Source organism: Triticum urartu, unplaced genomic scaffold (assembly GCF_003073215.2).
Source record: "Triticum urartu cultivar G1812 unplaced genomic scaffold, Tu2.1 TuUngrouped_contig_5031, whole genome shotgun sequence".
Lineage (NCBI taxonomy): Eukaryota > Viridiplantae > Streptophyta > Magnoliopsida > Poales > Poaceae > Triticum > Triticum urartu.
Genome location: NW_024115670.1, coordinates 3,531 through 18,538, shown reverse-complemented (window position 1 = coordinate 18,538; position 15,008 = coordinate 3,531). Strand labels below are relative to the sequence as shown.

At 47.1% G+C, this 15,008-nt stretch overlaps 1 protein-coding gene and 1 long non-coding RNA gene across 4 annotated transcripts; both read right to left on the bottom strand.

Moving 5' to 3' along the window:
• Nucleotides 1–2,835: 2,835 nt before the first annotated feature.
• Nucleotides 2,836–5,297, bottom strand: LOC125528673 (branched-chain-amino-acid aminotransferase 2, chloroplastic-like). Its single transcript, XM_048693117.1, has 7 exons — nucleotides 5,011–5,297; nucleotides 4,711–4,784; nucleotides 4,179–4,539; nucleotides 3,828–4,058; nucleotides 3,527–3,739; nucleotides 3,314–3,426; nucleotides 2,836–3,207 (listed from the first exon to the last, which is right to left on the bottom strand). The coding sequence occupies exons 1-7, from the start codon at nucleotides 5,101–5,103 to the stop codon at nucleotides 3,093–3,095; spliced, it is 1,200 nt and encodes a 399-aa protein (XP_048549074.1). The 5' UTR covers nucleotides 5,104–5,297; the 3' UTR covers nucleotides 2,836–3,092.
• Nucleotides 5,298–11,129: 5,832 nt separating this feature from the next.
• Nucleotides 11,130–14,208, bottom strand: LOC125528672. Of its 3 annotated transcripts, none has more exons than XR_007292448.1 (4): nucleotides 13,716–14,208; nucleotides 13,526–13,597; nucleotides 12,858–12,962; nucleotides 11,130–11,456 (listed from the first exon to the last, which is right to left on the bottom strand). It is a non-coding gene; the product is annotated as an uncharacterized LOC125528672 (long non-coding RNA). The 3 variants fall into 3 exon arrangements; XR_007292447.1 differs by having other exon boundaries at nucleotides 12,858–12,925; nucleotides 13,716–14,207; XR_007292446.1 differs by lacking the exon at nucleotides 13,526–13,597 and having other exon boundaries at nucleotides 12,858–12,925; nucleotides 13,716–14,205.
• Between the last annotated feature and the right edge of the window lie 800 nt (nucleotides 14,209–15,008).

Genomic DNA, 15,008 nt, shown 5'->3' with positions numbered 1-15,008 from the left:
GAGTTGCAAGGGAGCTTCGCCGGAGCCGGCGGCGCTGCCTTGGACCATGCCGGGCTGCAATGAAGCTCCGCCGGAGTTGCAATGGAGCTTCGCCGGAGTCGTCGACGCTGCCTTGGACCACGCACGGGCTGCAGTGGAGCTCCGCCGGAGTTGCAATGGAGTTTTGCCGGAGCCGTCAGCGCTGCGGTGGAGCTCAGGCAGGGTTGCAATGCAGCTTCGCCGGAGCCGTCAGAGCTGCGTTGGAGCTCCGCTGGGGCTGCATTGGAGCTTGGCCGGAGTTGCAATGGAGCTTCGCCGGCGCGTCGGTGCTGCGTCGGAGCTCTGCTGGGGCCGCAATGGAGCTCGCCGGAATCAATCCGTGGTGCTGCGTTGGAGCTGCGCTGGGACTGCAAGTCTGCAATGGTGCTGCGTTGACTCGCTGCTACCGTGGCGTCGTTGTAATTCAATGGCCACCAGTGCACCGATCGAACGGCTAAATAGGCGATGATTTCTCTAAGAAATCATCCGGCTTATTTGTAGCAGCCCCCTATATTTTATGTTTGGACCAGATGTCCTTAAATTTTCAAGCCTTCATCGCGGCTGCCCATTTTGGGCCGGACCAGTGCAAAACGTCCACAATCTCCTAAGTTTGACCCCAACCATGTCGTCCTATGATGGTCCGGACCCACCCAAAACCCTGACGCCGGTGTATTTTCACAATCTGCCGCATCAATCCCCCTGGATGTTGCCCAGGCCTTTGCCGGACATTCGTCGCTCCACCTAGCCTCCTCTTCGTCAAGGCTGCCGCCGCGGCAACCGCCACGAATGATGCTTCTTGACGAAATAGAGCATGTGGAGGAGCATCTTCTCAAATTCAAGGGTTCAACGTATGGAGATAGAGTGTTGAATCGGCGTCGGCACCAAAACATGTTGATCTCTATGAGGACTACTTTGTCCCCGATGCGCTATTCGACTACTATTTTCAACATTGATATCGGATGCATCGACCATTGTTCTTGCGCGCATCATGGAAGATGTCAGAGCTTATGATGATTACTTTGAGCTCAAGAAGGATTCCGTTGGCTGCAGTGGGTTCTCTGATCTCCAGAAGTGCACGACTGCTACGAGAATGCTTGGTATGGAACAATCGCAGACCACCTGGATGAGTACCTTCAGATTTCTGAGAGCACTTCCTCGAAGCCATGGTCAGATTTGCTATTGTAGTGGTCAAGGTGTTTGGATGAGAGTACTTGAGAGAACTAAATAACGAAGACACAACAAAGCTCATGGTAGTGGAAGAAGCGAGAAAGTTTCAGGTATGCTCAAATCCATGGATTGCATAAACATTTAAGAACTGCCCATATGCTCAACAGAGGCAATACTAGGGTCATCATAAAAAGCGCATTATCATTCTTGAAACAGTTTCATCACATGATCATTGGATTTGACACCCTTTCTTTAGCATGCTAGGGTCTCACAATGACATCAACTTGCTGCAGTGGTCTCTATTGTTTGCAATGTTGTGTGTGGACGAAGCTCTTGCATGCAACAATGAACATAGGTACAACACGGGTACTATCTTTGCAATTATATTACCTTTGTCAAGATCATCTCCAGAGGTAACAAAAAATTCCACGTTGCTGCAAGACATGGAGGTGCTAGAAAGATGTGGAGGAGGCATTTGGAGTGCCTCAAGCCCGATTTTGCAGTTGTTTGCAGACTTGCTAAACAATGAGATACGACAACATTGTATGAGATGATGACTACTTGCATAATCATGCAAAACATGATTGTGAAGAATGAGGAATGGGTGATCGTATCAAGCTTCCAGAGCAGCATGCAGGGACGTTTGATCAATTTGTCGCTGGAGATGGGTGAGACCACACACTGCACCGCGACAACTTGGCGGACACATCATCCTGTCCCCCGATCAGATCAGATCAGATCTGCTGAACAAAAAGACAGATCCGTGCTGTTTTCTTATTGTGTTCCTTCAATCAATCAAGGATTCAAAAAGAAGACAATTCCAGCAAGCACGCACGTTGGGTCTGGATTGGCAGCGCGTACGTGGAGCCTAAGAAAAATTGACTACTTGCACTTTGGCATACGTTTCTTTCCTGCCTACCATTACCATGTGGCATGTGCCGCATGCAGTCGTGCCGTTGTTTGCTTGTTGTTTGGCCTGCCGCGCGCGCCGCCAGAAAAACCTCACACTTGTTGGTCTCTGTAAATAAATTGTCAGAGAGCAACAACGTGAACGTATCAAACTATCGAAGTACCCCGAATGTCCATGAATTGTCTCTGTAACTGTAACGTCGATGCGACTGCCAGGTTGTCATGCATGAAAACGATCTATGTGGCAAATGGTAGGTGTCAATCAGGACCAACAGTAGCTACTTTGCGTGCCCAAATTTGAACTTGCTAATGAAAACGGTCTGTTTGGCAAATACGCAAGTGTCAAGCAGGATCAACATTAGCTTCTTTCTTTCTGTGCCCAAATTTGAACTTGCTAATGAAAACGGTCTGTTTGGCAAAAACGCAAGTGTCAAGCAGGATCAACATTAGCTTCTCTCTTTCTGTGCCCAAATTTGAACTTGATACGTATTCCCTCCATTCCGAATTACTTGTCGTAGGTATAGATGTATCTAGATGTATTTTAGTTCTAGATACATCCATTTCTGCGACGAGTAATTTGAAACGAAGGGAGTATCTTCTAACACGAGATATCATCATCTTTTTTTTTGAAACAAGGCAAAAGGCTTACCATTTTCGTTGAATAAGAAGAATCTTTTTAGGGTCTAGGCCAGGGGCCGAATTACAAGCCTCACTCTCTCAGCATAATATTACACAAAAATGTCACCCCACAGAGAAGCTTCCTTTTTAGTTCGAGCAACAAGAACACCCACGGAAACTGCGTTGTTACGGAACACACGTACATTTCTCTCTTTCCATATTTCCCAAGAAATCAGTAGCATCAGAGAAACCATCACCCTTCGGGCCGAGACATCCCCGAGATATCATCACCATCACTATTATTATTCACATTGGCAAGACATGATAAGAAATGCTGATGAATGCTTCCGGCGCCGCATGCGCCCACGCTGTTATCCTACTCAATCAACCGCGACCGTCCATCCCTTCTTGTCCTCCGCCAGGCCCATCTGGATCGACGTCAGAGCCGTGTAAAGCTTCTTCGACAACGTGTCCTCCCCGGTCCTGAACTCGTACCTGCACGCACGCCCAAAAATCAGTACACATCTCAGCACTGAATCGAACAGACATCTTGGATCTTTTTGCCCCGGCTCGACGGACGAATTGCATGAGATGGACTTACCTTGTCCCTTGGTAGGTGATGGTGGACACCGGGGTGACGCCGACGGCCGTTCCCGTGCAGAACACTTCGTCGGCACTGACGAGATCGTGGATGGAGACGAGGCGCTCTTCGACCTGCAGAAGACAACACACAACACAAGCTTCAGTCCGTTTTTATCGGCGCAGTTGGGTGGTGGACAGTCGTGGTGGACGTGGAGTGCATTGATCGATCGACCTGGTAGCCGCTGTCTCTGGCGAGCTCGATGATGCTCCGACGCGTGACCCCCGGCAGGATGGTCCCCTCCGTCGCCGGCGTCGCGACGGTGCCGCCCTTCACGACGAAGAGGTTGCAGGAGGAGGCCTCCTCCACGTACCTCTTGTGGACCGAGTCCAGGTACAGCACGTCCGCGAACCCCTTGCTCCTCGCGTCCATCTGCGCCTTGAGCACCTGACGATGGGATAAAAACACTGGCCGGTCAGTCACATTTTCTGGAAATTCACCCGAAGATGATATTTACCGGCTGAAAGATGTTTACCGGCGCGTAGTTGGAGATGGTCTTGACCCCGCCGGTGCCGCCCGGCATGGCGCGGTGGATCTCCTCCTCGACCAGCAGGTTTATCGCCGCCATGCCTTCCTTGAAATATGTGCCCACGGGCGCCGCGTAGATCATGAAGGTATACTCGGGCGCCGGCGCCAGCCCGAGGATCGCCCCGCTCCCGATGAGCAGCGGCCTGAGGTACAGCGCCCCCTTTCCCTGCGGCGGCACCTGAAACCAACGTAGGACAGCGGTGGTTGCGGTGCGGAGATCAGCCATGGAGGGCTCATGAGCATGGCGTGCACTCACGTGAATAAAAGGACACACCGATAGTCACCACGTTGTACGTACCCAGCGCCTGTTGGCGAGGACGGTCTGCTTGACGGCGTGCACGAACTGCTCGACGGACGGGGCCGGCATGCACATGCGCCCGGCGCCGTGCTGCATCCGCCGCGCGTTCTCCTCCGGCCGGAACAGCATGTACCCGGGCCCGTCCGCCCTCCGGTACGCCTTGAGCCCCTCGAACAGCCCCTGCCCGTAGTTGAGCACGCCGGAGGAGGGGCTGAGCTCGATGTTGCCGTAGCGGGCGAGCTCGCCGCGGGAGAAGCCGCCCTCCTCCTGCGAGCACCGCATGACGTACATGTAGTCGGTCGGGGTGAGCCCGAAGCCGAGGTTGTCCCAGTCGATGTCGCCGCCGCCCTCCTCGTCGGACCTGCAGCCAAGCCAAACCGCACACGGATGCCCCGGTGGCGACAGCTCAAGCGTTAAGTTTGAGTGTGACGAACGGCACAAAATGTTAAAAGCCATTGGCGATCGATCAAACTGCAAACGAATCGAAACCAATCACGGAAAGGAACGATGAGCCTGCATGCCACTCACGCACCTGTCGACGGGGTCCAGCTGCGGCTGCGACGACTTCCACCGGGACGGGAGAAGAGAGCGGCCGCCGCCTCCGTCCTGCACACCGAGAAGGCGCCTACTGTGAGTTCCGATCGACCTCATCATCGTCCTCATGGAGGCAGGATGTGAGAGCATCGTGGACATGGATAAATCTTAGTAGACGGGAAAATGCTCTTCTTCTCTCGCAACGGAAACAAGAAGAGTAGAAGCGCCAGGCCCGGCGGCCATGCTTTGTAGACGGGGATCTCAACTGTAAAAGCACGAGAAGCGCGCGGGTACGCACCGTCCCGAGTAGAGCTCGGAGGCCGCCGCTGACCCCGCCGGCCGGGGCGCGGCCCCACGGGAGGAGGCGCCTCGCAGACGACAGCACAGCCATGCACGCACGTACGCCCGCGATCGCCAAAGCTGTTCAAGAACTCGACCCTTCACGGCGAGCAATGGTTCGCAAAGCTATACACAGCCCGCTACGAGAGCGCAGCGCCTATACCAGTGAGTTAAAATGGCAAAGTGTTCGTGAAGAGGTTTCTATATAGGTCGTGGAGAATTTGGCAAAGCGTTGGATCTGCCGTGCTGTATCCGACCCTTATAGAAGGCCACATGCATTGGTTTAGGAAACACATGCATTGGTTTTTTATGGCGAGCTAACACATGCATTAGCAGGATACGGTAATGTTTGGCAAAGATATTTGGCGGATGTTTGACAAAGACTGTGCCCTGTTTCGGGACTCCTGTTACGGGGGATCCAGCGTGCGCCGAAGCTCTAGGAGCAGCAAACTTGCTTCTCCTGGATGGAGACAAAAACCATCGACGGAGATGGCAATTGACCCGTGGGCCCAGGCACTGAGTGGACCCCGCGAGGCAGTGACGGAGTACAGCCGCGCCTGGCACGGCACCTCCTGGGAACGAGGAAGTCGTAGTCGCGCTGCTCTGCCGCGTGTAAGGCGTGATGGCGTCTGCCGAGCTAATTTTTTCCCGAAAATACTTCCATTCTGTATTCATCTTTAATTATAGCATTACAATGAACATCAGAAATAATAAAAGATACAGTCAAATCCATAGACCACCTAGCGGTAACTACAAAAATTGAAGTGAGCCGAAGGCGCGCTACTGTCACCGTCCCTCCCTTGTCGGTGCCGGACATAACTTGTTGTAGTAGATAGTCGAGAAGTCATCATGTCAAGGCCCTATAGGACCAGCGCACCAGAACAGCAAACACCGCTGATGAAGAGAGATATAGATCGAAAGGATCCAACCTGAAGCCGCATGAACGTAGATGGCCGAAGACCGGATCTGAGCAGATCCACCGAAGACAATCCCCGACTGAATCCTGCGAGATCAGCCAGAGACAGACATCCACACGCCATCCGACCATGCTAGACGCACCACCGAGACGAGCGGGGAGAACCTTATTCCATCTTCAGAAAGCCGCCGTCGTCTCACCTTCCTGAGCAGGACACACAAAACCAAACAAAATTCAAAGAAACATATACAAACGGAGCCCTCCCACCGGCAAGTGCCGGGATTCACCATGCCCCATGGCCCTAGCAATTCTAGCATTGTTGTTATATCAGCCTGATTTTTCTAGTGGTATATCGGTGTGATTGATATCTTAACTTGTCGATATGGTAATTTTGGTAGGAACTGTTTTTAAGACTCTGACAAAGCCGTCATCCACGCAGCCCCGTCAATGGCGTAGGGAAGTTTTAGCACAACCTCTTAGTCCCCCACGCAACCCCGTTAATGGCGTCGCCGTACGTACAACTGCCGCTTTCATCCCTGCGGATGCCGCACCCATTTGTCCATTGGGAAGAGCATCAATTAATGACCGTCGCCGCATTTCACACTTGTTTCCCACCCGCACGTGGCAAATCCCCATCCCTCGTTTCCCATCGAAGCGCGCCCATTTGTGGGTATAAACCCCCATCAGAGCCCTTTGTCGATGCCACCATATTCACTCTCCTCCCCGATCCCTGGCGTCGGCACACTCATCCCACCGTCTCCCTTCGTCGGCCACTACCCCTCTTCTCTCTTCCACCATTCGGGTGTGGCCACGCCCTCCCGTTGGACCTTTCCCGGTGAGACCGAAGAGGACTGCGCCGAGAGAGAGAGAGAGAGAGAGAGAGAGATCTTGGAGAGGGCGTGAGACTTCTCTGAGTGGGTCGAGGACGAAGTGCGCCATAAGGCAGAATCAGTCGACGGCGGTGCTCGCCTACCCGCCGCCCTTGAGTACTTTTACCACATGTCGATGCCATCTGGCAGAAATGAACACCACTATTCAAGACTTTGGCCTTATCCTGTATCCAGGACACACATGCGTTCGTCGACCGCGTGGCCACGGAAGTCACGGTAGCTGAAGCCACCCCTGCCTGTGAAGTCACTTCAATGAGGAGGAAGAGCTCATAGTTTAGTAGAGAATCCTTGTAAATCCATCTTGAAATCCATTTTGTAAATCCTAGTTGAAAACCTAGTTGAAATCGATATTGAAATATAATACTAAAATACTTCCATCGTTGAGGTGGGGAATAAAATTGAACTGAGGTCTGAAACAAATGTGTTCTGAATATTGGATTTTTGGGAAGAACCATTGTAGTCAATGACATGTGAAACACACATGTAAGAAAAATATGTAGGCTGCCTTTTTGATGAATCTATGTTTGCATGTAGTCACCGCAGCATCCATATCCATATGGAGCACGATTGCCAATGGCGATCACAAATATAACGACTCTGCTAGAATGGCTTAACCATCTCCAAGAATGTCGGAAATGACTTTTGTACCATGTCATCTAAGGATCAAAACCAAGCTGATAACTTGCTCGACTCGACTCGTTAGAGATCGTTAAGATAACGAGTTAACTTGGATGGACTCACTAACATAATGACTTATATTTGAAACGGCTCGACTAATGTAACTCGTAGTTAGCTTGTTTAACAATGTATGTGTATTGCGATACAATTAATATTTTTTTAAGAATATTTAACCTCGTAATGTATACTTGTAGACATGAACTTTTCTTCATGAATCACAGCAATTAACAATTTGCATTAAACGAATAGTTGGTGCATTTCATAAATAACAACAATCAACAACAATATTGATACTTAATTATCTCATGTCTCTTCTCATTAATGAGCTTAACGAGTTACTACTAACTCGTTAGCTCAACTCGTTAAACTCATTCAGTTAATGATCTCAGATTAAACCCGGTTTAACTCCTAGTTATGTAGTTTGAGTCGAGTTGAGTCATGAGCTACTCGTTTTTACAAGTTTTGAGTTTTAATCGAGCCCTAGTTGTATCAACCAGAACTCTCATATGAATTCTATTTTCCAGGTAGGAGATTGGCACCACTACTTTCCCTGCAACAGTAGCCGGGTGAAGGTCGTTGAAGGTGTTCGAACTTGGTTGCATTTTGCTTCTTTCCTTTCCTTGATAAACAAATTCCGCGTCGGCACGGCCCCACGCACCTCTTTTGAGCTGGCGGTAGCAGCGAGTTCTATCTTGCTTATCTTCTTCGTTTCTTCGTCTCGATCGACAGCAAAGCCGTTGCTTATCTTGTTATCCTGCAGGCCATGACTTGGTGTCTTTATGCTACGACGTCTCTGGTGCTGGTAGGTGCATGCATGCAATGTATCAAAGCCTACGTGTCCCCACGCGCGCGTTCTCGAGTCGCTTCAACTGATCCGTTTGTGGTCATCCGTCCGTAATCAAGTGGATGGGATCAGCTGACTGTATTCACTATTCAGTATGTGCCCAAGTCACAAAATGCGCCACGAGACCTATGGAAATCCGTTGTTTGCACGCTGCTACCTCCTTGGCGTGCATAATCCGTTTCGTGGTTCGTTAGTGGGTTGTTATTTTTTTGAAGGTGGTTAATGGGTTCTTATAAGATCACCTAACAACAATACGAGTGCCCCGGTGCACAAAACAACCATTTGTTTTTGTTCCGGAAAACCTTCCAATCTACAGTCATTAATTGTCCTTTTTTTCTCAGAGTATGTAAAAGGCATACCATATCTTTATAGAAGAAGAGCAAAACATTTACAAGAATATCGGAACGCAGTACGAACAAAGCGTCGATCACACACCAACACCTACACCAGCGATAAAACAAGAATCACACTCTCGCTAATCGATCTAAGCCACCTGCTCCGGCCGCCTTCCATTCTTCCATCTCGTCGACAATTTTGCTGAAGAGTTGAGCTGGGTTTGTTAGAGATATTGCTAGGATTATGCAATTGCTAATCAGATCTTATCTAATACACATGAACACTACTCGATTTGATGCGAAAATTAGTTGACAGTAGTGTGTTTATACCTCCGTTTGAAGATGCCATCTCAGTTGAGGAAGTGGAGTCCGATGATGAACTGCAGCAACGTAGTAGATCACTCCGGCACCTCACCGGAGTAAGGACAGGCCTTCACGTCAACGTCCAGCGCACTCCTGATTGGATTTGGAGTGAATTTCGGAGGGCACTGTTATCCTAAACGATACGACGATCAAATAGGTGTAGGGATGCCCTCCTCTTTTTTTTTTTGAGGAAATGCCATCATGGCGGTTTATATTTCATGTGAAAATAGGGATACATCATTTGAGAGAACATCAACTAAAAACCCCGGAGGCTCTGACTACCACACAATAGTTCGAGAGTTCTCCGAGTTCCTGGCTAGCACATCTGCCGCCATATTGGCCTCCCTAGGACAGTAATTAAACTCTATAATATTAAAATTGCGAGCTAGAAAAGAGCATTCTTCGTAAATGGCCGCAGCTGGGCCAAGAGAATTCCCTCCATTTTGCATAGCATCAATCACCTCCATGCAGTCTGCCTCGACGTGAAGATTGTTGCAACCCAAGTCATTGGCAAGTATGAGTCCGTCTCTAAGGCCTCGTGCTTCCGCCGTCGCCGCATCTTCTACAAAAGGAATATCACTGCATGATGCTGCTAAAAAAGAACCTGTATACTCACGTAGAATAGCTCCAGTACTTCCGGAACTACTGTCATAATTAAAACCAGCGTCAATATTCAACTTCACAATATTCTTTGGTGGTCTCAGCCAACCATGCCTCCTAATTCGTGCATGCTTCACCCTGGCTTTGACGAAGTTCTTTGCAAGCGCAGTGATGGTCTGCGCCGATCTCGCTGGGTCCTGCAATATATGCTCGTGCGTGAAACGTCGTCGTTCCCACCACACGTACCAAACGGTAGGGGCAATAAGATCAGTTCTTTTCACACCAGATATGGTCGGCTATATAGGGCTCTTGGAAAGAAACAAATCAGCCAAGACTGATCCTCCCTCACGTTCAACTGAGCAAACTTCAGAGATGAGAGAGTCCAGTCCCAAAATGCGCCACACTTCTTGCACTCTTGGGCAGAGAAATAACACATGCCTAACACTTTCGCAATCTGATATACATAAAGGACACCGTGAACTAGTACTCATGTGCCTATTTGCAAGCACGCCATGACAAGGAATAGCCCCTAATAAGGTTCTCTAAACATGGATTTTTATCTTGGCTGGCACACTTAACTTCCAAATGGTCTTCCAAACTGGACTAGTACTTGAGCCTTGGACTGAATTTGTCATTCTCAACTTTCATCCGTGTTGGTGATCCCATTCTTCATGATATGCCGACCTTACAGAAAAAATACCATTCCGACAAAAGTGCCATGATACAAAATCATCCATCATCCCCAGGGCCAATGGGATGTTTAGAATTCTCTATACATCAATGGGCCAAAATAAGTCATTAAGTAATTGCTCATCCCATTGTCTACTCTCTGTATTAATGAGTTCAGACACCCTTGTGATCACAATATTACCCCTAGGCATCATCATTTTCCTTGAGGGACTACTAGGTATATCCAAGGGTCCTCCCAGATGTTTATTTGCACTACTAGATTTCCCATTATAACCGAGGGTCAAATTACCGTCGTATATTTTCCTTCACCGTCATCTTTCTTTATAACCGACGGTACACCATCGACAATCTCCTGTCGGCTATGCTTGGTCGGCCATTACAATAATAGCCGACGGTACCGTAGGGTAATACATTTTTCCACGGTATTTGGCTGACGGTGAGCCGTCGGTCATATTTTGGTCGCGAGCCAGCTCCCCAAAACTCGACGATGCTCATATCTGACGGTTTCCCGTCGGGAATTTATTTCCTGACAGTTATCAATTCCCCTCGGCTTTTGCAATAGGTGACGGCATATTTGGCCCCTCGGGGTTCATTATAACTAAGAGGAGAACCCAAACTGTCAGCTAGTATAATCGCTGATTGTGCATACACCCCTTCATTTATTCCTATAGTTGAGAGGCCGACGAACACCCTATATATATAGTCACCCTTAGAGGATTGTTTTTCATTTCAAATATATCACAGAATTGCACAGCCCACACATGACCAAGTAACATATATTGTATATAGCACAACTTCCAAATATCAGAAGAGTTGCATCAGAATTACATTGATCATGATGAACAATCTAGAAAGTTTAAAATGCAAAAAAAACTAAGATATAATGGTCCAAGCATTATGCATAAGCTAGATTGACCAAAACCCCATGATTTCACTTTGTTGAACATCTTGAAGAAAGATCACTAGACTCGTCACCCTTCATCACCATATGGATCATAATGCTCGTCGCCAAATAGATCATAACAATCATCGCCATAGACATCATCACCCTTGCCATAGATCACGATTCTTCAGTACTGTCTCCCATTCCTAAGAAATGATTAGACTAAATGTAAGGGAGATGAAAACGACATACTGTAGTTGAAATTTAATTGATGATACAAAAAAAGGAACTTAGATGTTCTAATTGACTGGTTAGATATCTAACAGTATGACTACGTACTCACCTTTTGGTCCTTCACATGCAATTTTCAGGGTTACATGAATCGGCAGGAACGCAACTCCAAATAATAGACTGAGTACTACACATTGCTCTGTGTACAAAAGGAATATACCAATAAACTGCACTTATGTCAATTTCATTATAAGTTTGCAACAGTTCAGAACACATCATGCTTTTCAAATTACTTGTAACATTAATATAATTCAAACCACATGACATTTTTTAATTAACTGTAACAATCCTATGTCCAGAACCCGCATGTACTATGGTTACACCAAGATGGCCATGTGATACAGGTAAAAAAAACCTTATCTGAAAGACACATATGTCGTGTCGATAATCGATTCATTGGCTTGTTGAAGTTGTAAAATGATAACCAAGTACAAATGTACAACAGACATCTGCAACCCCACTGAAGTATATATACTAGCGCTTATATTTTGCAGTCTGATGACACAACAGAAGCAGTAGACTAGCATAACACTATTGGCTAGTTTGGGCATACAATAAATACAAAAAACAGATTAAGAATGTCATGTAAAGAAAGATATAAATATAATTTTTCATTCAAACAAATTAAATAGCAGTAGCACACTAATCTCCACCAACTATAGTTTCGGTTATATTGCGCATAGCAAATTAAGCAACTTCTTATGTTTCGTATGACAGGTCACAATCATTCTTCATGTTAAGCTACCATTATTTCTGTATGCACTTCCAAAAAAATTTCAATATTGTCCACTTTTTTAGATAAACAGAGAGGCACCCCCCTGGTTCCATTACTAAAATGAAACCAAGTTTGCTGGACATTCTCAAAAGCATCAAGGTCTGGAAAGCTGAGGACCAAAAGAGGCAAAGCTAGTACAGGGGAAAACAAAAGCTAGAAAGGAGTACGCCTGATGAGGGTCAAACATGCCAGATCATATTGTCTAATGTTGAAATATTTTTCTCTGTGCAAATGATTTTACTATAATTGATTATAGCAACATCTTTTCCTATATGAGTTCAACCAAATTGTGCCATCACACCTTAATTAAGATGGATTTAATAGATAGATATCTCAGTTATGAGCCACATCTGGGAAAATAGGGCATAAGCAGGTGCATACATCATATACAATACAACAGTACCACGTAGGCAATGAGGTAATCTAAGAAATCAGGCTCAAATAAAAAGAGCATGTCTCAAAGCAAGTTATCCGCAGCATGCTCATGTTGTCCAGAACTAAATTGGCGCATAACTAAATGGGTAAGACATGATGGACTAACCTTTTCAGTTAGTCTTGACGAGCATCATCTCACCCCCTTTCAAAGCCGCCTTCAGAATCTGATGTGGCCTGTATTTATCAAACTGTAAGAACCCCTGCTCTACATCTTTGAGAAAGAACACACAGGACATGATGTTAACATGTCAGTGACTGCTTCAGCCTTAGGCATACAAGTTAAATGTTACAGAACTACAAAATACTGATAAGAAAAGCAAAAGCGAGATTACAAAACTTACAATTACATCTACGAACCAAAACTGAAGGAAAAAAAATTTAGGAATGTACGTACTATGACATGAATGGAGGACCTCTTCAATGTTAGTTGGTTTGCTTACAGGGACTGCTAGTTAAGCTATACAGTAGTATCAAGTATACATGCCAGTCCTGATTACACACGCTGATATAGGGTCTCTTCTCTTATGTACTATTCCCAACTGCTGCAACTAGCTAGCCTTGACCAAACATGCATGCATCAACGCAAGCTAGCCAACTCAACTCACCGGCGCAAATGGCCACTTGCTAGTTAATCAAACTATTTTTCAACACATAGGCTTGACTTTATTTTCCAAACTAATAGGCTCGGCTTTGTTTTTCAACAACCATACAAAAGAAAAAAAACTAAACAGACATGCAAACAACCATGGCCTCGTTATAGAACTTGAACCTCACCACCACACTAGCCCTTCATGCCACCATCTCCTCCATCTCCCCGCTATTCAACTTGAACAACAGGAGCAAATCCTGCACCCCAACCACCAGAACACAATCCCACCATCCATTACAAAAGCACACGTACACACGCCACATATATGACCTGCTCGACGAATTGCGCAAAGCCCAAAGGAAGAGGCGACCGGACCTGGTACAGGCGGGCGGAGGCGGGTGTGGGCGTGGTCCACTCGGCGACATCAGGGGGGCACACGGATGAGGAGGAGCTTCAGGAAGGGGCCGATACATGGCGTAGGAGGTGAAGGGAGAGAGAGCCCATGAAGAAGACCGCCGCGGTCCCGAGGAGCGGCGTCCAGCACCTATTGAATGGGGGCGACGAGCCGACGAGGTCAAGCCGGCCAGAGCTCGCAGCGTCGTGGCCGAGGGCTGCCAGATCTGCGGGCCAACAAGATGGAGACGGGAGTCAAAAGGACATTTTCGCGTCGGGAGGAAAAGCTAAGGGGCTGGGTGACATTACTGGACCAGGGAGAGAGACGAGGGTGGAACTGCGCGCCGGATCGACGGGCGACGGCGGGATTGGCGCGTGGTGGCGGACTGGCGGGGATGGGGGAAAGAGAAGGAGCGGCGTGGGAGGTTTCATCGGAGGGAAAAGGGGGTGAGACATGGGAGGACATGGCCACGTACATAAAATTTGTTATCAAGCGGGAAATATCGGACGGTCTTTGTACGATTGACTGATGCATAAAATTTGTTATCAAGCAGGAAATATCGGATGGTCACATGTGTTGGACCCAAATCAACTCGAAAAAAATGACCCAAATCAGGGAATCAATCTATATTTGACATGAATCGTTGTACCTAGATCTTATTGCTTCTGTAAAGAAATATAAAAGCGTTTAGATCACTACTTTATATGTTATAGCAGCTCTATTTAATAATACTTCCTCCGTCTCAAAATAAGTGTCTCAACTTTATGCTAATTTTAAGACACTTATTTTGGGACGGAGGGAGTATATTGGTATGCATATATAAAGTTATAGTTGAATGTGTGTGCTATACCGAGAAAGATTTTCTCCTCGCTTTATATGTAAAGAAAACTATAAATTACAACCGGCCATACAACAAGAAATGGAAAATGAATCAACGAGATACACAACTCCACGGAACAACGACGACCTCAGATCATGTCATCAACGACTCCGACAAGGGAGCTATTCACCGCCGGACGAAAGCCACACTCTTCCTCCCAAGGTCAAACTTGTTGTCCCGTCGCTGCCTCCGAAGAGGGCGTAAAGAAATATAAAAGCGTTTAGATCACTACTTTATATGTTATAGCAGCTCTATTTAATAATACTTCCTCCGTCTCAAAATAAGTGTCTCAACTTTATGCTAATTTTAAGACACTTATTTTGGGACGGAGGGAGTATATTGGTATGCATATATAAAGTTATAGTTGAATGTGTGTGCTATACCGAGAAAGATT